Below are 20,660 nucleotides of genomic sequence, written 5' to 3' on the forward strand. Positions count from 1 at the left end.
GGCCCTCGTTTTGAGGTCTTGCATGTCGTTTGTGTTAAATGAAGCTTAATTTTCAAAATAAAAGAATTGTGAAGGGGATATATGTAAATGCCCTTAATGACATGAGTTAAAAGTGTAATAAATTAAAAATCTAGTGATCGGAAGGAAGTCAAGTTAGGGTTACGCACGTGGTTGCATCTCCATCATCGCCGCCGTCACACTTCCGCATCAATCAGCTGCTGCTACGTCGGCTTACTTTTAATAACTAATCTTCATTTAATTAGCCGCCACAATTTCACTCTTCCAGCCACCACCGTTAACTAATCTTCTTAACCTATCCCACATCTCTATTTCATTCGCCTCTGTCTATTTACTAATATCAATTTCTGATACCAGTATGTCAATTTATCGAACAATTCATCGTGTTTCACGAGCCGCCACCAGTTGTCGACGGCTGTACTGGTCTACTCCGGTTCAGCAATTGCCTCCTCATTACAGCCGGTTCAGGTCTTCCGAACAGGTGAACGATCGTATTGTTGGTTTAATTGAATTGAATTGATTGCTAGGGTTTATTCGTTTGATTCATTGCCAAATATTCGTTTCTTCGGGTTAATTTTCTGGGTTTCGGGTTGTTCGGGTTTTTGGCCAAGAATGATAACTGGCCGAAATAAATTCAGGGGTTAATTTTATGGGTTTCGGGTTGTTCGGGTTTTGGTCCAAGAATGATAACTGGCCGAAATAAATTCAGGTTAGTCGGGTTCGGGTTATTTGGGTTTGGGTCGGATTGTTCAGTTTTCGGGCCTAAATGGAAAATGGAAAAGAAAATATTTTTATTCACGAAATATCATCATGCTACTAAATAAATACCATTTGGTAATATGATACGTTTGGGTTTTTTGTTGACTGATAATCTACCCATTTAAGGTTCTGGTTGGTCGGGTTAGTTCAGTTTCGGGTATTATCCAATTCGGGTTCGGGTGGGTTGGTATTCAGGTACTGTTAAAAAACCCAAACGCGTGCCTTTGTGGTTTAACTTTATATGCAGTTATTCGTCATGCGGTTTTTAGGCTGTTTAGGGATATTTGTGATTTTATGTGATGGCGCTTTTGTTGAACATTGCGGTAGATTATGTGAATTTAAGATTGTTTAGGAATGACTTGAAAGTTGAAACAGACAGTGATGTGTGATTATGAGGGAAAAGATTCATGATTAAGAAAAATGAAGTATGTAAGGCCATCATTTTATGGACGGAAGTATAATTTATCACTTATTTAGCTTCCACATCGCGTTCATATTTAGAGGGTCTATTGATCATTCTATGTAATTATGTGAGCGCGTAGGAAAGGGAAAAAAGTAATAAAGTGAACAATGTTTTTAAAATACAGATAGATAGAAATAGAGAATGGTATTTGAGATGTTTTTAAAATATAACCAATGTTTAGAAAAAATGGTGTTTTTAGTTAAGTTATATAGATAGCGATGAATAAAGGGACGCGAACGCTCTGAGACACTTTAATGACAAAGCCTCAAACTATATTATATAATATATGTTAGACATAGTTAGGTTCAAATAACTGGCAAGTTTTTACAGTGGAACTGTGGAAGTCTACACTTTCAAATGAATTCAAAGATCACAAATGATATGATATTACGAACTTTTGTAGCATTCTTATTTCTGGGCTATTTGGTTTTTCGATTACCGGTTGTTGATTTTAGTGCCACTTGTTTCATGGTTTCTATGTTATATGACTTGCTATTGTTTTCGGTGATTAGTAGGTTTTGGGTTGCAGAGTAATCTCTCCCTGGTTTTCCCGCTCTTTTCGTTCTGGTGAACCCCAACCCCAGTATGAAGAGGTAAGTGCTTTTTTTTGTTTTTTTTTATATCATTTCTTTTGTTGTTTTTCTAATTATACAAAATATTCCCCATATTTTTTTAAAGTTTTCTTTTTGACCAGGATCAGGTGGACCCGTTTTCTCTTGTTGCTGATGAGTTATCGATAGTTGCTAATAGGCTGCGATCAATGGTTGTTGCTGAGGTATGGATAATACAACTCTTTTTATTTTATTTTTGATATACTTTTGGTAGTAATCAACTTCAAATGCATGCTCTCTTGCAGGTGCCAAAGCTTGCCTCAGCAGCCGAGTATTTCTTCAAAATGGGTGTTGAAGGGAAGAGGTTTCGCCCCACCGTAAGTTTATTGCTTTCTTTTCTTGTGATCATGTTATTGTGCCAAGATGGTGGTCTCAGTTTTTGTCTTTTGCAGGTTATATTATTAATGGCAACAGCTTTAAATGTTCAAATCTCTAAACCACCTTCAGAAGGAGTTGTTGATATGTTTTCAACGGAGTTGAGAACAAGACTTCAAGCTATCGCTGAAATCACAGAAATGATTCATGTTAGGTTTCTTATAATCTGTACTTGATTTTAGAGAACTAATTTTAAAATATGTTTTATCTGGTGCTTTTTTATCTCAGGTTGCCAGCCTCCTTCATGATGATGTACTGGATGATGCTGATACAAGACGCGGGATTGGCTCTCTTAACTTTGTGATGGGAAATAAGGTGACTTATGTTTCGACTTAAAAGTGAAGTTGCACTAATTTTGACGTTATTTTACTAATCTCGTGAAAATAACGTTAAAAGTGGCGGAAGGTTAATCAGGCATCATGTGGTGGCATTGATAGCCGAAAGACAAGGGTACACACACCATCGTCTAAGGCTTGATGCAAAACTACTATCGAGCCGGGGGTCTCACCGGAAGCAGCCTCTCTATTCCTATGGGGTAGAGGTAAGGCTGTCTACATCTTACCCTCCTCAGACCCTACCATAGCTTTGCTATTGGTGGGATTTACTGAGTACGATGATGATGATGATGATGATGATGTTTTCGCCTTCCATTCTCTTATTGCTTGAATTGCTGATAGAATTATATTATTATTAAGTATGATAGCAAAAATGCGAAAGGATGACATGCTGTGCCTACTTATGACACTCAATTCACTTTTTTCTGTCTGCGATATATAAACAATGCATCCGATTCATTATAGACTAATTCTTAATCAAATGTAATCTAGACATAGGTTATTAGGCTATGTTTATTATGCATTTATTAAATTAACGGTTACAAGGCAGAAAACAAAAGTATAACGTGACAAGAGTCAACATCCGTTATTTAGCGGTTATGACGGCTTTCTGGTATCCCAAACGAAGGGGTACAACCACCTTGTTAGTACCGTTTCATAGGCTATATATATGCCCAAAATTGTAAAGAATAGTTGGTCAATTTTATCAATAAAAACAGTCTGCTTTGACTTTGTCCGGCAGAATAGTTTCGTTACAATTGATCCCATGTATCTTGCTTTAATCATGTGTTTATGGATGATTATGTTGTAATTATTTGTTCTTGATTTTCAACAATTTTATTGTGTTAATAGTATGTTATAACTATTTTTGAAAGAGTACTTGTGTTTTTGTGCAGATCTCAGTATTGGCTGGAGATTTCTTGCTTTCTAGAGCTTGTATCACCCTTGCTTCTTTGAAAAACACAGAGGTATCCATCTCTCTCCTATATATATATAGGTGTGTGTGTGACTGTGTGCGTATATATATATGAATACATGCTTATATACATACAATTTTACCTATATTCTATTGGTGTTTTCAGGTTGTATCATTAATAGCGACAGCAGTCGAGCATCTTGTTACGGGGGAGACGATGCAAATGAGCTCATCAGCAGAACAGCGTAGTAGGTATGTGATAGGTATTGAATTAGGAAATGTTGAGATGATTGAAATCAAATATGTAAAGTATATTATTATATTGAAGAAGATGATCTCAAGGATCTACAAAGGATAACTAACCACCGAAGTGGTCCCAGGCTATGCCCTTCTCATGCTAATGCAATGAGCCTAACAACTTAATATCTTTCTTATCCTTCCTAAATGACTATTGATCCTTACTTATAAGAATAGAAATTACACTTACCCCCTCCCACAGTTACAAACGACTATTAAGTATTAAGTAATAGAATAAGATCTCTATCAGTATGCTTACTCCTTGTAAATGTATTTTGATGAACAAAGCCGTTTTTAAAATCCAAGTTTTAACTTTTTGTTAATAAATATTTTTACACAAATTTGTCGGTAATTTGAAAAAGAAACTTTTGTAATTACAATTTACAATGCTAGCGTCTGATCTTGGAGATTTGGAATATTTTAAGTTGGTATAATTATTTATTTATTTTTTGTCTGTTGCAGCATGGATTACTATTTACAGAAGACATACTACAAGACTGCATCATTAATATCCAACAGCTGCAAATCCATTGCTCTTCTTACGGGTCAAACTGCAGAGGTTGCCATGCTAGCATATGAGTATGGAAAAAATCTGGTGTGTAAGAATCAGCTATTTCATTTTTTTGTGGGCGGATCCTACCAGTTTGGTAATGGTTAAAATGGGTTATATTACTCATTTTAACCATTACCAAACCAAACCCGTTCTGGTCCGATCCAAACCGAACCCGTTCTGATCTGAAACTCATCCTGTGCTGAACCCCGATCCGAAACGAATCCTGATATGATTCGAAAACCATTCCGACCCAACCCGTCGCGACCCCGAAACTCGTTTCGATTTGAATTCGTTCTGACTCGAAGCAAAGGTATGTTAATGATGAAATCATGTTTTTATGAATGGAAAAAAATAACTGTTTTTTGACCCGAAACTCATTCCGACCCGGACCAATTTTGACCCGAACATCTGAACCCATTTCGACCCGACCCAAAACAACTCATTTCGACCCTATTCCGATCTTAACCCCTTCTGACTTGACCGGCCCTTTGCGATTTCCTAGGTGATATGATTGTAACATAACACGGACTTATCTTTGTTTTTTTCCTTGCAGGGTTTAGCGTTCCAGTTAATTGATGATGTTCTAGATTTCACAGGCACATCATCATCTCTAGGGAAAGGCGCGTTATCTGACATTCGCCATGTAATCCACTCACTTCAGTCATCATATATATACATATACATATACAAACACACAAAATGGCATGGTGTTGTGCATTGTGTTTTTAACATTGTGGCAACTGCTTTGCAGGGAATTGTGACTGCTCCAATATTATATGCAATGGAGGAGTTCCCAGAATTACGGTCAGTTGTTGACAGGGGATTGGACGACCCTGCCAATGTGGATCTTGTAAGTTTCTGTATCAACTGTACTTGGTAATTTTTACCCGTTTACTTGTGGTTGAGTTAATAACTCAATATGGGTTGTGATCTGGGTATCAAAGGGTAAGTCAAGTTTTTTCAGCTAAAAAGTCAAATCAATAGCTCAATTGTTATGGTGACAATATAGTTACGGTTTGACCCGTACTAAAAGAGTTACATTGTTTCAAAGCAAATCTGTTTTGGCTAATACTCAATGGGCCTATGTTTTATGGGTGTGAACTTTTGACACAAAACAAAGCTAACACGAAATTCTCTTGTTTGGGTTTAAGTATAAATGGTTTGGGTCAGTTTCGGGTTGAACCCCTGAAAAATGTTTACTGAAACACATCGTGTTTGGTCCGATGTGGTGGTCTGGGGGTTGACCTGTTTATTCCTTTTCTTTCTTTAATTTTCTTAGAAAAATGTGTTTATATGTCATAAATTAAATGATTGGTTATTATATGTCAGAATTTAATTATATGCTTAGGTTGTAAAGTTTTAGTTACAGGGTGCTGATATGCAAAAAAGAAAAAAATATGTGATATAATTTCTGGCTACACGAATTGAAAACGGGTGTTGACCTACGTGTAAACGAGCCGAGACTTCTGAGACCTAGCTCGAGCTCGGATTGTTTCGAGATCTTTTTCGGCTCAGGCTCGTTTATTATTTATTAATTAATTCATGTATAATTTGTATAAATAACACAATATATATTATTTAGATATGTTTATATTATTTAGATATGTTTATCATAACTTGTATCAAATATTAATATATAAATATATATCTAATAAGTTAAATAAAAATTATATAAAGACCAGGGCCAGGGCTTGTTTAGGTTCATGATCCAGCTTGAGTTTGATAAGTTCTCGGGCTTGTTTTTTAAATGAGCTTATTTCAAGACTCAGCCTCATTTAAGCTTGTCTCGATCCGAGCTTGTAACGAGCAGATCTCGAGTAGCTCACGGGTCCGGATTGGCTCGTTTATACCCCTAGGTGTTGTTGTATATCGACAGTTATCATTTAATACAAAACAATAATGATGCTGATTTTGGCGGGATCGATCTCTTAGTTTTGTTTGATATTTAAACTGATCCGATGTTTTCACTTTCAACGCTAACAATTGGTAAATAACAATCGTTCTCATTGATATGGATAATACAGGCTCTAGAGTATCTTGGTAAAAGCCATGGAATACAAAGAACAAGGGAACTAGCAGCAAAGCATGCCAGCTTGGCATCGGCTGCAATCGATTCGTTTCCCGAGAACGACGACGACGAGGATGTTCAACGGTCAAGACGTGCGCTTATAGAATTGACACACAGAGTCATTAATAGAACAAAGTGAAGAAAATGAAGATGAGTTTGCTGCCATCATAAAAATATATATACGTTGCAGGTTTTGTTTGGATTCATTTTTAGGACTTTGTTTAATGCTTATTTACTTGTTTAATATTGATTGCTTAATAATAAATTTTTTGCTACAACACTTGGGAATAGTTGTTTATTTATAAGTTCTAGTTATCAATTACGAATTTTAGACTACGAGTTTTATAATTTTTATAAATTACAAGTTTTAGTTTGTTCATCTTTAAGTTGTGTTCATGTTCAATAAATTTCAAGTCATGATTTACACTAAATTACGAATTATATCGGGTTCTTTAAATTTTTGATTCGCTCAATGTCGTTTGTTTAAAGATTTTCTTATTTTCTTTTTTGTTGATTTGCTGTTTAAAGTGTATTTTGTAATTAGCAGCAAGAATATAACAAATATAAATCTTTGAAAAATAAACATGTTGGTTAATTAGTTATAAAATTTTATATGTGAAGTAAAATTTATAAAAGAAAAAGAAAGACGAAAAATTGATGAAAAGAATAAAAGAACAAAGGTAAAAGAAAAATGAGGGATACGAGATATGAGGGATGACCCTAGTTTGTCAGGATTCAAGTCCTGATTTTACCCGGTTTTACCGGCTGCTCGTTGTCGTGCCGTTTGGCGGGTGTGGGGGTCGAGTTTTATCTGGGGAATCCCTCAATAGGTGGACCGCTAGGGGCTCTGTCCGTCCGGACTCGTGGCTGGCTCGGGCTACCTTTAGCCAGTGGGGCCGCGTACGGAGTACCCGGCGTCACTTAGTTGGTCGTTCCCCAAAAAAAAAAGAAAAAAGAAAAAAGAAAAATGAAAGCAATAATAATGTTATAATATCTACGTACAAGTATGCCATAATATTAGGGCTCTGTGTGCTTAACTTCTCTTTATAATTAATGCAATGAGTTTATATATAGAGGTTTTGTACTCCATATTGATATATGAATGGAAACAATTCCACCTCTTCTCTCTATATTACTAATAGGTTTATCATACGTTATTAGCACGACTCTTGGAAGTTTAAACCACATTATCATTCGATGAGTATGAATACAATATCTCAAATAATCCATATTGTAATGCATCTTACAATCTTGGGATGTGTTGAGAGATTTTATTGTTTTCATACAATCTATTATAAGTATATTGCTTGAATTATATGAATTAAATTATTTTGATGCATGTGTTCTTAATATAACTTTGATTGATGGCTTGATTCTGTAATGAAAATGGGGCTGGTAATTCTACGTTTCTTTGCTTGTTATTATTAATATTTATGTTAATAACTACGAATCTTTTTGGTTATTATTTTTTGAAAAGAAAATGCTTGAGGTAATAGGTAGGGTACTTGTGAATGAATAAAGTTGTAATTCATAATACGAGTTTTGTTGGTGCAAGATAAATGTAGAAAATTTGATCTTATAATTATCAAAAACATGGTGTAAATTATTTGATGCATCAATTAGAACCATAAAAGTATCTAAATGGTCCACTAGAGGGATTTATAGACCCACATATATCACCATGTATTCTTTCTAAAAAACTAAGAGTTTCGGCTCCCACCATAGCCGATGAAGCACGAGTAATTAATTTTTCTTGTAAGCATGCAACACATCTAATTTCCTTAGAATGAAGGACCTTTTGGTTTTTAAAGAATGCCCGTACGAATTTTCAATAATTTTTCGCTCATAATTGATCCGGGATGGCCTAACCGGTCATGCCAAATGATAAAATTTTTCCGGTCCATAAACTTTGGTTTATGACCATATTTGATTCAATTATATTAATTTTAGTATAGTACAAACCGGAGGCGAGTGTGAGTAACTTTTCTAATACATGTTTTTCACCTGAAATTGAACTTGTGATTTGAAGGTACTCATCATATCCATCACATGTTCTCTCAAGATGATATTCATTTAGACAAATATCTTTAAAACTTATTAAATTTCTTTGAGACAACGAGGCAAATAATGCATTGTTAAATTTAAAATGTGTTCCACCCGGTAACACAACATGTGCTTCTCCAAAACCTTCAATGGATGTTGTACCGACGTTTGCCTCTTTTAAAATTAAATTAGAGAAAAAAATTATTTTCTTGAAAATTGTATGTGTGGTTGCACTATCGATTAGACATATGTCTTCATCGTTAATATGACGTTTTAAATGCTCCATATACTTCAAAACAACAAAAAGAAATGACATAAATAGGATGCATAACATGCCGAGAATATCTCATACGTTTAAAAAAAAACATTATTTCAAACCAAATGTGTAGACATAACATAAATTTAAGTCCAATCACTCATATGTAAAAGGGAAATTACAAACATTCATCTTGGGTGTATCATCCATGATATCACCAGAATTCATATTGGTTGGATCAATAATGAAATTATCCACATCAAGAGCAGTTGTATTAGTATGTTCATTGTGACCATCAGGATATCAATGTTGCCATCTTCATATGCAAAATTCGTTTCCATTCCTTTTCCTTTATTTTTGATTGATTTTTGGTAGCCACCAAGTGTTTAGGCGTACGAAAAGTACGTGCTCAATGGTCATTACTTCCACATTGATGACATGCATTTGATGTGGTTACATTTGTCTTTTTATCACTTTATGATGAGATCTTATGTTCTTAAATTGAACACCATGATAACTTCCCCGGCTATATCCACGCCCATGACCATGACCACGACCCCGATAGTAATCACGACCACGACTTCCACTTTGATCGTTATATGCTGCCACATTCGCTTCAGGGAATGGGGCTGTGCCAACCCGCGGGTCTCATATAAATCCCTCTAGTGGACCATTTAGATACTTTGTGGTTCTAATTGATGCATCAACTAGATGGTCTCATGTTTGTTTATTATCAAGTCGTAATATGGCATTTGCACGACTACCTGCTCAATTAATAAGGTTAAGAGCACATTTCCCTGATTACCCCATTAAGAAAATTCAGTTAGACAATGCTGGTGAATTTACATCCCAAACATTTAATGATTGTTGCATGTCTATTGGGATAAGTGTGGAGCATCCTGTACCTCATGTACACACACAAATTGCTGAATCGCTTATTAAGCGACTTCAAATGATTGCAAAACCAATTATTATGAAATCAAAATTACCAGTTACTTCTTGGGGGCATGCGGTTTTACATGCAGCAACACTAATTTGCATCAGGCCAGAGAGTTATCATACTTCTTCCCCACTAAAGTTGGTTTTTGGTCATGAACCAAATGCTTCTCATCTAAGGATTTTTGGTTGTGCCGTACATGTTCCAATTGCTCCACCACAACGTACAAAAAAGGGGCCTCAAAGGAGGTTAGGAATATATGTTGGGTATGAATCACCATCTATAATTAAGTATTTAGATCCAACAATAGGAGATTTATTTACAGCTCGTTTTGTTGATTGTCACTTTGATGAATCAACATTCCCAAAATTTGGGGGAGATGAAGAGCAGCCAAAAAGGTGATATATGTTGGAATGAATTATCGTTCTATCATTTGGATCCTCGAACTAAATAGTGTGAACTTGAAGTTCAAAGAATAATTCATTTACAAAGATTAGCAAATCAATTACCAGACGTATTTACCGACCTAAAGAGAGTGACTAAGTCACATATACCAGCTGCTAATGCTCTAATTAAAATCAGTGTCCCTGAAGGACCACCACATATTGTTAATGAATCTAATACACGCTTAAAGCATAGCAGACCAATTGGTTCCAAAGACAAAATCCTCGAAAGAAAAATGAGCAAATAATGAACATAGTTAAATCGAGGTAGCAGTAATGCAAGAAAAAGAGTCTCCTAAAGAGACACTAGACATGATGGTTCAAGATGAACATAAGGTACCTGAAAATGAAGATATCTCAATAAATTATATCATGTCTAGGAAGGTATGGAACCGAAACCAAGTTGACGTCGATGATATCTTTTCATATAATGTAGCGCTAGAAATAATGGAAAACAATGAGGATCATGAACCAATATCTGTTGATGAATGTAAACAGAGACATGATTGGCCAAAATGGAAAGACGCAATTGAAGCAGAATTAAATTCCCTCAAGAAATGGGAAGTCTTTGGTCCCATAGTTCAAACACCTGAAGGTGTAAAGCCTGTTGGTTATAAATGGGTCTTTGTGCGAGAACGTAATGAAAAGAATGAGATTACACGTTACAAGGCACGATTGGTAGAACAAGGATTTTCGCAAAGACTTAGAATTGATTATTAGGAGACGTATTCTCCCATGGTAGATGCAACGACTTTTCGTTATCTTGTTAGTCTGGTAATACAACAAGGGATTGATATGCGTCTAATGGATGTTGTGACATCCTACCTTTATGGCTCACTTGATACAGAAATTTACATGAAACTACCCGCAGGATTCAAACTACCAGAATTTATGTAAATCAAGTTCTAGAGAACATCTTTCAGTTAAACTAAACAAATCATTATATGGGCTGAAACAATCTGGGCGTATGTGGTATAATCGCCTTAGTGAGTATTTGTTGAAAAAAGGTTACAAAAATGATTTTGTTTGTCCATGCATTTTTACAAAAAGATCAGAATCTGAATTTGTTATAATTGCCTTATATGTTGAGGATTTGAATATAATTGGAACTCCTGGAGAGCTCCAAAAGGCTATCAAATATTTGAAAAAGACATTTGAAATAAAAGACCTTGGAAAGACAAAGTTTTGTCTTGGGTTACAAATAGAACATCTTAAAGGTGGGATACTTATGCATAAAGAAACTTCTGTTTTTGGGTTAATTGAGTAAAACCAAATATTTTGTGAGAAATTCGGACAATTTGAATGAATTGTGCGCGTTTTATCCAAATCAAACCGTATAACACGGAAATAAGCCTGTAGCAAATTCAGGCATCTAAACTCTGATTTTTCTTTATAAATTGAATCATTTTGTCAACCGACACGCTTACTCAAGTTTATGTGATCTTACCTATTTTCGAAACGCATAAACGACCCACTTGGCCCGGCACATGAAACGGTGAAACCGAGCCAAGTTCAATTTTAAACATCAGACACTGAACCACGTCACAATCTAAGACTACTAACATGTTTTGGGCGTGATAGCTATACCCAGACTAGATATACAGCACGATTCATTATGGTGGTTATATTAATATTAAAATATTAATTATATAATATCGATTATAGGAACCGAGTGGTAACGAGTTGTACAAACTGTGAACCGATATTGTGTTGAGTACATCACTATACAGTGAGTTTCATGACCCTTCTTTTCAAAGTGCTTTACGAGCATTTAAGGTGAAAAACATGGTTGCTAAACCTATATATATGGAAATGCTTTATGAGGTGAATTATCTAAGTGCTAACACACAAAAAGCTCCACTAACACAGTGATTAACTTCGAGCCGGTGGCTTATGAATAGTACTATTGGTTTGACAAACCCAAACGGGGCTAGCAAGGATGCCGAGACAAACATTATACCATTTGCACATGACCATAATTATACAAACACTCTATGTAGTGTTAGATCTAGCTACTCGGGGCATGTTGTGGGCGGAAGGGGGGCCAAAGTTTTAGACATTAGGTAAGAAAAGGAGGCACGTAGCACAAACAAACAGCTAAGGCTTCGCTGTAGATCTAGATTCACAGCCGTTTAAGAGATTTGGATGTTGTTGTGAAGATATGAGATTCATATAAGATCCGTTCCTTTTGTTCTTTGTACACATAGTTAGGTATGTGTTAGAGAGTAGAGAGAGAAACAAGATCTGATCAGCCAATTGTGAATGTTTGATTCGATGACATCACCGTACCTCTGAATCTATGTTTGCTTATAATCGCTGGATTTTTTGGTGTGATGGGGAGAGATTCTCCGATGAACTAAGGAGATGTTGTTGACTAAACATGCCACCGATAACCATCGGAGACGATGGTTGGGATACATTTTCAGGCAGGCGATGGTTGACTGATGATAGTGATGAAGATGGGCAGATGGTGACCATGGGTGGTTATGGTGTGTTGTGTCGACGGATGTGGCAACTCCGAAGCGAGATGGTTCATAGTGATAGCTGATGGCGGCAGTGAAGGTAGCTGGTTTTGATGGTGACAGGAATATTAAGGTTCTGGCGTGGAGCTCTTTTCCTGGTGAATGTTTTTCCAGCAAGTGACCTCATTATTGCACGGCGGCGGCGTAACATTAGGTGGTCGATGGTGGCACTTGGTGATGACGGAATGGTTTGATAGATTTTGGAGAATGACAGGTGGCACAATTTTCCGGCGGATATTGGAGCTGCAGGAATATGTTTTTCCGGCTAAAATCTTGCCGGTGGTATGTGGAGGTTGGTGCGCATTAGGGACATTACATGGCAGCTAGGGTTTGTGATCTACATGCTGGGCTTTCTAGTGTGGACCTGGGCTGAATTTTAAATTGTGGGTTGAAGTGTATGTAATATAAGGTACAAATCGTTGGACTTTCTAATACGATTTAGTCCTTATACAAGTTATTTGTTTAGTTTGGCCAGATTATTTTATTGTGGACCAGATGAGCTTTTGTGTTAGGGAAGCTGGTGATGGTGTTGGTGAGAAAGGGCTTCAAAGTTGGTTCAAAAGATATCTAACCCAACAAGCAAAAGATGGCTCCCCCAACTTCAAGCTAAATAATATGTGGAAGAAATACAAGCATCCAACCGAGATCGATGCAGCAACGGGCAAATGAAGGAAGATCTGGAAGTACAAGATGCCAAAAGACGAGCTTGTAGTCTATCATGGAGAACCTTTTAAGCCTGACACACTTTCAGACTTTACTTCATGGGATTTTGACGGTGAAACTGGTAATCAGTTGTTTACTGCAGGTAGATGCGATCTTTCAGGTTCTTTAACGAGCATGCATTGATGCGGTTTAGCAAGGAGGACATCATTAAGATGTACAAGTCTCCTATGTGCACGCTTGAAATAGTTGAGAAATTCAACAAGTCTATTCGCTATCTTGTTGAAAATCAAATACTTGATCATCCCGACTACATTGAGTACGAGGCTGATTAGAGACGAAACCCGCTGCAAATACTAAAGACTATAGGGAGATAGCAGAGCACATTTTATATGTATAAGTCTTTTGTATTTTTTAGTTTATTTCTTGGTTGAATTTTATATTCTTTCATTTAGTCTCTTGTATGTTTAGGTCCGAGACCTTGTAAATAAGCCCAATGGGCCTTGAAGAAATGAAAGAATGCATGGTCATGCTTCCACTGTAAATAATGGAAAGCATGGTATGCAACATAACATTTTGGAAAATATTCAAACTCTCTTTCTCTCTCTCTCTCTTATCTTTTTACCAACTCTAGTTTATAACAAGGATTGATCCAAGAACTAGTTGTAAGATACGCTCTAAAGACCTACAGAGTAGATGTGAATTTTTGGTTAGACTTGACCCAATGGTCAAGAGCACTTTGGTGGAACTTGGAAGTTAACGCTTTATTATAATAGATGGTAAGAGTATATAGAGGAATTGGGAATTATACTAGGTAGGGCCACGATGATGGGCTATGCTGGAACCGGAAATCACAAACAAAAATGTAAGTATTATAACTGAGTCTGGATGGAAAGCATCTTTAAAAAGCTTATATTTATTGCTTAAGTTTGTTTATTTTTATTATTCGGATCATCCTTTAAATTACACGGGCTCTAAAACTAGTATTCAATATATAAATTTGGCATGAATCATGCGTCACCATTATAAATTATGTAATAAGGGTGCGTTCGTTTCACAGAATAAAATGGAATTGAAATTGGAATTAGAATTTGTATAGGATTTGGAATTGGAAGGATTTGGATTTAGAATCTAAACATTTCAATAGGAATTGGAATTTGAAGGAATTAAAATCCAATTCCATTCTTGATGTGTTCGTTTGACAAATGAATTGGAATTAAGTTTTTTTTTTAACGAGGATAACGGCGGAAACATTTTAGTTTTTTTGTTTTTTATTTATATTTTGCGTTATAATTGTTTAATTATTTTTTTTTTGAATTTTTTAGAGGTTTTCTGTTAAGATCAAAAACCCCTAAAAAATATTCAAAAATAATAATAAAAAATTCATAACTCAAAATATAAATTGAAAACACAAAAACTAAAAACTAAAATGTTTTATTGGTTGTCTCGTTAAAAAAATACAAAACAAAAAAAAAAAACAAACTCGTGAAAAGATTACAACGAATTCATCTGAAATCCTCCATATTTTGAAAGGATTTAGAATCCCTCTGTTTAAAGGATTTGAAGGAGTTGAATTCCAATTCTAATTCCTTGACAACCGAACACACCAAAATGGAATTAAGATGCCAATTCCAACGAAAACGAACACGCCATGTCATGGGATTTTAATTCCAATTTCTTTGAAATCCCATGAATTCTGTGAAAAGAACGCGTCCTAAGTTGTCTATTTTTCTATGAACCTAATTTGAAATCCTAATGTCATAAACAATAGGAATTTCAAATCACCAATTTGGTCCTTTAACTCGAAAAGTTGATTCTTGAGTAAAACCAACTTACAAACTAAGAATTTTGGTGTCTTGAGCCAAACTTCTTACTCAACTTTCAAAAGTTTTCAAAGATGAAAAAGAACCCTTTTTTAATGAAAGCTATGTCCCCGAAATCAATTCTCTCTACTCATTTTCTCCTGCTTCTTCCCCTCTTTTTCTTACTTTTCTTCCTGCTTCTATGTAATTATTTTTGTAGCTCCAAAATATATAAATAATCCATAATAATATTCGCTGTTTAAAAAACAAAATCCATAATGATGTTACAGTTTATATATTATATATAGATGTATTATACAGGATAACTAGTTTTTAGATAAAATACCATTTGATGGGCAGTGAAACAACAATCATGTGTTGATGAAGTGGGTTAGTTCATTGCATAAAGAGTTATCGGTCACGAGTTTGAATTTAGCTTATGGTTTTATTTTAAAGGTTTTTTCTAATGTTTTTTTTTCAAGTTCTATACTATTAAAAGGAAGACCTAAGTTTTAAGGTGAAACGTTTTATTTGAGAAATTAACCATTAAAATAAAGAAAAGAACACAACGTAAATAGGTTGTTCATAATTTAATATATATAAAAGAGGGCTCAAATAAAAAACATTATTATTTGAGAAATTAACCATTAAAATAAAGCACACAATGTAAACAGGATAATATACCATGTAAAATGTGAATAGAACATTATATAGTTTTTAAAAACTATTAATCTCAACTACAATATCATAGCTTCAATGGGCTAGATCTATTTTTATGCTTTCACAAAAGTATTGATTTTACAGTAACCCTACCTTATATGTGTGTGTGCACACAAACACAAACATGCGCGCGCGCACGGGCGTGCACATGCGCAAGGGCAGATCTATATGGTAAATGGGTGAACCACCTGAGTTTCAAAATAATAGTGTAGTTATATATAGAAAATATTAGAGAAACCACCTTATAAATTAGAAATGAACCATCATGTTTACATTATAAGTGATGTTTTAGCCGGTAAAAAGTTGGTTTTGTAAACTTAAGGTCACGGGTTTGATTTCTGTTGGTAGGCGTTTTCTTTGTATTTTTTGAATTTCTTTTCTTCTAATTCAGCCTTATGGCAAAAAAAATCTAAATAAATTCTTTACTTTGATACTTCAAGTACTGTAGTTAGTAATCATAGCTAACAAGTTCAACAATTTTTATATAAATATAGATGGTTTCGCATAAAGCAAACCACCATTAAATTTTGAAAACTCAAATTTCAGCTTTTATGCATCCCGGTGACTATGTCATCCATTAATCCATCACATTCCACTGTATCGGTGGAGTCATCCATTAATCCATCCATTGTTAGTTTATTAGTGTTTGTTAGTTTCTTAGTTTTTAATTTATTAGTTATTTGTAAATGTAGGTATTATGAATATCAAGAGATATTTTCAAAGAGAATCATCGAACTTTGGATCATCATCTTCAAGTAGTAAACCGTCAAAAATAAATTTGGATGATCTTCCATGGAATCCTTCCTAAAGGCAACCAATTTCATCCAAAAAAATGAAATTAGACGGGCATATCTACTTAGAGGTCTATGTCTCTTTTATTATTTTATCGTATTTTTATTGTCTAATGAACTTTGTCCGAACCTCGAACCGGCCCAAATCTCAAACCGATCTGGAATTTTTTATACCTAACTCTAAGAAATTGAAGCATTTAAAACTAGTGCACCAACTGAAAAAATTTCTAGATCTGCCACTACACGCATGTACCCACACACACACACACATATATATATGTGTGTGTGTGTGTGTGTGGAGAGAGAGAGAGAGATGTTAAAATAAGTGTAGGCCTGATATTATATATTATTTTTAGGATTGCGTATGTCTTCACGTTTTGCTTTTAGTCGGTGTATTACGTACTCAGTTCGTTTATTTGTAAATCTTGGAGAAATTGGGACCCTATAAAGGATCACTTTACCTATTTCTCCACACACACATTTAACATAACTCTTGGAAATTAAGTCGCTTTACCTTCTATTTTTCTCTCTTTTATATTTACAAACTAAGATCCGAAATCCGCGTATCGTTAGTGATTTCCGCTAACTAACAGCATGAATTGACCCGAGTACGTTATGAGATCCATCTAGAGGACCTACAAGTGGTATCAGAGCTACTTTTCACTCGACTTTTTGTGGTTTTCGGATCAAACTTTTCGGATTTTATTCTTAGTTTTTGTTGGATTTGAGGTTGTTTTTCGTATTACTCACTTCTTTTGGAGTTATTTACATCTTAGATATACACGAAATCATCAAATCTATGTTTTTGATGTTTTGAGTTTTTATGTCCGGGTTCAGATTTGGTTGAAAAACTCATATCTAGGCCGATTTAGTGGTTTTTAGACTAAAGTCTTTTACTTTACTGGGAGTTTAGGTGCTATATTTAAAAAATAAATAAATAAAACAAATAAAAAAATCACTGTAGCAACTCGAGCTGCATGCATTGTAGAAACTCGAGTCGCATGCAATGTAGCAACTCGAGTCAAGTTACTGTAGCAAAAAAAAAAAAAAAAAAACGCAAACATTTTCTTTCTCAAAAAAAAAAAATTCGAGCCGGATATTTTAAGTCGAACTTTTGATTCATTTTCTAATCGAGTTTTTAAATTATAAAAAAAATTGACTCAATTTTTTTAACCGAATTTCTAAAAAAATCGACTCGATCAAATTTTAATCGATTTTTTAATTCGAATTAAAAAAAATTCAACTTGAATTTCTTTAATTTGTTAAATCGATTTTTTTTAATCAAATTTTTTAAAAAATGTCTTACGATCCTAAGCTTGAAGGAAATCTGGATATGAGGGAAAGCCAAAAGGAAATTTTAAAAGGAGAATTCAACATGTTTAAACACATTCAAGGAGAATCGGCTGTCTCTCTAAATAACAGATTTGATTCACTAATCACTTAAATGAGATGTGTCGGTATCATCAATAATATGTCTGAGATCAACAAGAAGCTATTGATTTACTACCTTACACATGGTACAACAACATGACTACCATCAAGAGAACCACAGACTTGAATACTACAACACTCTCAAAGTTGACTTCTAATTAATATAAAAAGGAAGAAAATCTCATAGTGAAGAAAATCTAGGCATTAAAACTCATAATGCCGCTCTAAATGAAGAAAATCTAGGCATTAAAAGTCAGAATAATTAATATAAAAAGGCTGAAAAGATACTCACTACTAGAATTAAAACTCATAGTGACGACATGGAAAAATTGCATGCTAAATAATTTCAATCTAACAAAATAGTTGAATTTCATGAAAAGCGAGTAGTCGAATTAAACGCTAAAATTGAGAAACCAGAACTTGAGCTTTCACAAAGAAAATTAACTGTGGAAAAATTTGAAATAGCGTCTGATAAGTTGAATGACATCATTGGAGCACAGAGGGGTGTGAAACAAAAGACGGGATTAGGCTATGATCATACTACAGTCCCTACACCATTCAATGACAACTACACTAGCCTACCTCATTTTAGTTTCAATACCCCTCCTGAGGATGAAATGGTCTATGGCATTGATCATGTTCCAAAACCAAAGATATTTGTTCCTCCTATTTTTAAAACAGTTGGTCCAATGCCTGTGCCCGTTGATTCTAATGATGATTCATCTTGCTTAGCAGGTGATGTAGAACAAAGTGGGTTAGTGAAAAAGAACATGATTTGTAAAAATAAAAGCGTTTTAAATTCATTTTTTGATTCTAACGTGAATCCAACCAACTCTGTCTGTAATAACAATTTTATTTTCACGCAAAATACATTGACTTCATCTTCGGATGGTAAAGCAACGTGTGAATGTGTTGATGTTGGCACTTCTCACGGTATTTTGGATGAAAATGTTGATGTTATTTCAGATAGTGATTGTGAAACTGTTTATAATGAAACTTTTGTTGAAAATTGTGTCAATGATAAAAGGCCTATTAAGGTGAACATATCAAGTGGTTCATCATCAAGTTGTAAGCCTGAGGATAATTCAAGTAAAAACAAAGTTTTTGAAAATGATAAAGCTAGTACTTCATGTAAATATGTTCCACCAAGTAAACGATCATTATCTCAGTCATACAACTTCTATGATAACTTCAATTAAAGAATCCTCAGTCATAAAACTTCTATGATAACAATTATTATGGTCATTATCAGCTAAGCTACGTTGATTCATATTACACAAATGCTTTTGATGATCGGGGTCACAAGTCAAATGTGTATTATAATCATGTTCCTTTCCAAGGATAACCTTTCCCACCGTATCAACAATATTATAGTTCTGATGAGTTCTATGGCACTCCTAAGAGAAAATGTTGTTTTATGTGTGGTAATTCTTCTCACCTTGCAAGACATTGCAAGCACTGGTTCAAGCAACAAATTTATATTCAAATGCGGCTTAGTCAGTCCTCAAAAGGAGCTTTTAGTTGCCCAGATTCAAGGGTTGATCAAGCTGACTGTGAAGCCAGTGAAATGGATGTGAGATCCAAAGTAAATAAAGTAAAACACAAAAGGAAAGCTTTTTAGAATACCAAGAAGGATAAAATCAAAAAGGATCTAAAGCCTGTAAGGTCTGAGGATTCAACAAAAACAGTTTTAAAATCAAGAAAAGAAAAGTCCAATGTTACCAAAACCAAGGAACAAGTTTTTACTTGGATTCCTAAGGACTATTCTTCATCAAGTGAGGCCACACCAAGAAATAAATTGTTTTCAGGAAATAAAATCAAGTTTGGTCAGTTTCCGGCTGATCTTCCCGCGACAAAAATATCTCGGGAACCCATGTCTATTTAAACGCTTAATGCATGCAGAGCCAATCAAAGAGGAATATCAAGTATTTGGTACTTAAATAGTGGTTGCACCCGACATTTTTTGGGAGACGAACCCTTGCTATTTGATGCTAAACCATTCGATGGCAGATTAGAGTCTTTCGAAAGCGACATCGGAGGAAAAACTTCAAGGAAGGTAAGTGTTTCATACAGTACTTTATGCTTCAGTAACGCCAGCCTTGTTCAAATGGCTCAACCACAATTTATCGAACGTTTCTCAAACTCACCTCGTCCAACTACTTCTCTCAAGTGATGGATCCAGCATCCGCTGCTGGGTCTCGGTTTGAATCGTTATACAATGTGATAATACATGCTTAAGATAGTCCATCTGACAACAACTATGCTGACCTTTTTACTAAAGGCATCGATCATGCTCGATTTGAATTTCTGGTCGAATAGCTCAGCATGATCAATTTTGATTAAAACAACATATCTATCTTTTTGTATGTAAAATTGTAAATATTTTTCAATATGTCATAATTTTAAAGGGAGAAAATGAGTTAAGTTTAACTAACCAAACATATTTTCAGTTTATCTTTAAGAAAAACAAAAATTGAGTCACTTGACTTATCAAAAAGATTTTATTTTCTTTTTAAGAGAATCAGAAAATGTTTCAAAAGATATTTTCCTGTTTAAAGGGAGCTTCTGTTTAGAGAGAATCGGATAATTTAAAAATTATAATTTTGAGAAATTGATCTGTGTGACATCTGCCCCGATCCGACCCGACCCAGGTACCCGTT

General features: G+C 34.8%; 1 protein-coding gene across 3 annotated transcripts; it reads left to right on the top strand.

Annotated features, from left to right (window-relative positions):
* Window positions 1-376: 376 nt before the first annotated feature.
* Window positions 377-6,622, top strand: LOC143555549 (solanesyl diphosphate synthase 3, chloroplastic/mitochondrial-like). Of its 3 annotated transcripts, none has more exons than XM_077045083.1 (12): window positions 377-499; window positions 1,756-1,833; window positions 1,935-2,015; window positions 2,097-2,168; window positions 2,244-2,375; window positions 2,455-2,541; window positions 3,458-3,529; window positions 3,644-3,729; window positions 4,237-4,369; window positions 4,881-4,970; window positions 5,079-5,177; window positions 6,352-6,622. In XM_077045083.1, the coding sequence occupies exons 1-12, from the start codon at window positions 377-379 to the stop codon at window positions 6,532-6,534; spliced, it is 1,236 nt and encodes a 411-aa protein (XP_076901198.1). In that variant the 3' UTR covers window positions 6,535-6,622. The 3 variants fall into 3 exon arrangements, with proteins under 3 accessions (XP_076901198.1, XP_076901200.1, XP_076901199.1); XM_077045085.1 differs by having other exon boundaries at window positions 389-499; window positions 1,753-1,833; window positions 1,941-2,015; window positions 6,352-6,620; XM_077045084.1 differs by having other exon boundaries at window positions 390-499; window positions 1,753-1,833; window positions 6,352-6,619.
* Window positions 6,623-20,660: the final 14,038 nt, after the last annotated feature.

This window comes from Bidens hawaiensis, unplaced genomic scaffold (assembly GCF_021521415.1).
Source record: "Bidens hawaiensis isolate Kalapana, Puna unplaced genomic scaffold, B.hawaiensis_p1.1 tig00018141_1, whole genome shotgun sequence".
In the NCBI taxonomy this organism is placed as follows: Eukaryota; Viridiplantae; Streptophyta; class Magnoliopsida; order Asterales; family Asteraceae; genus Bidens; species Bidens hawaiensis.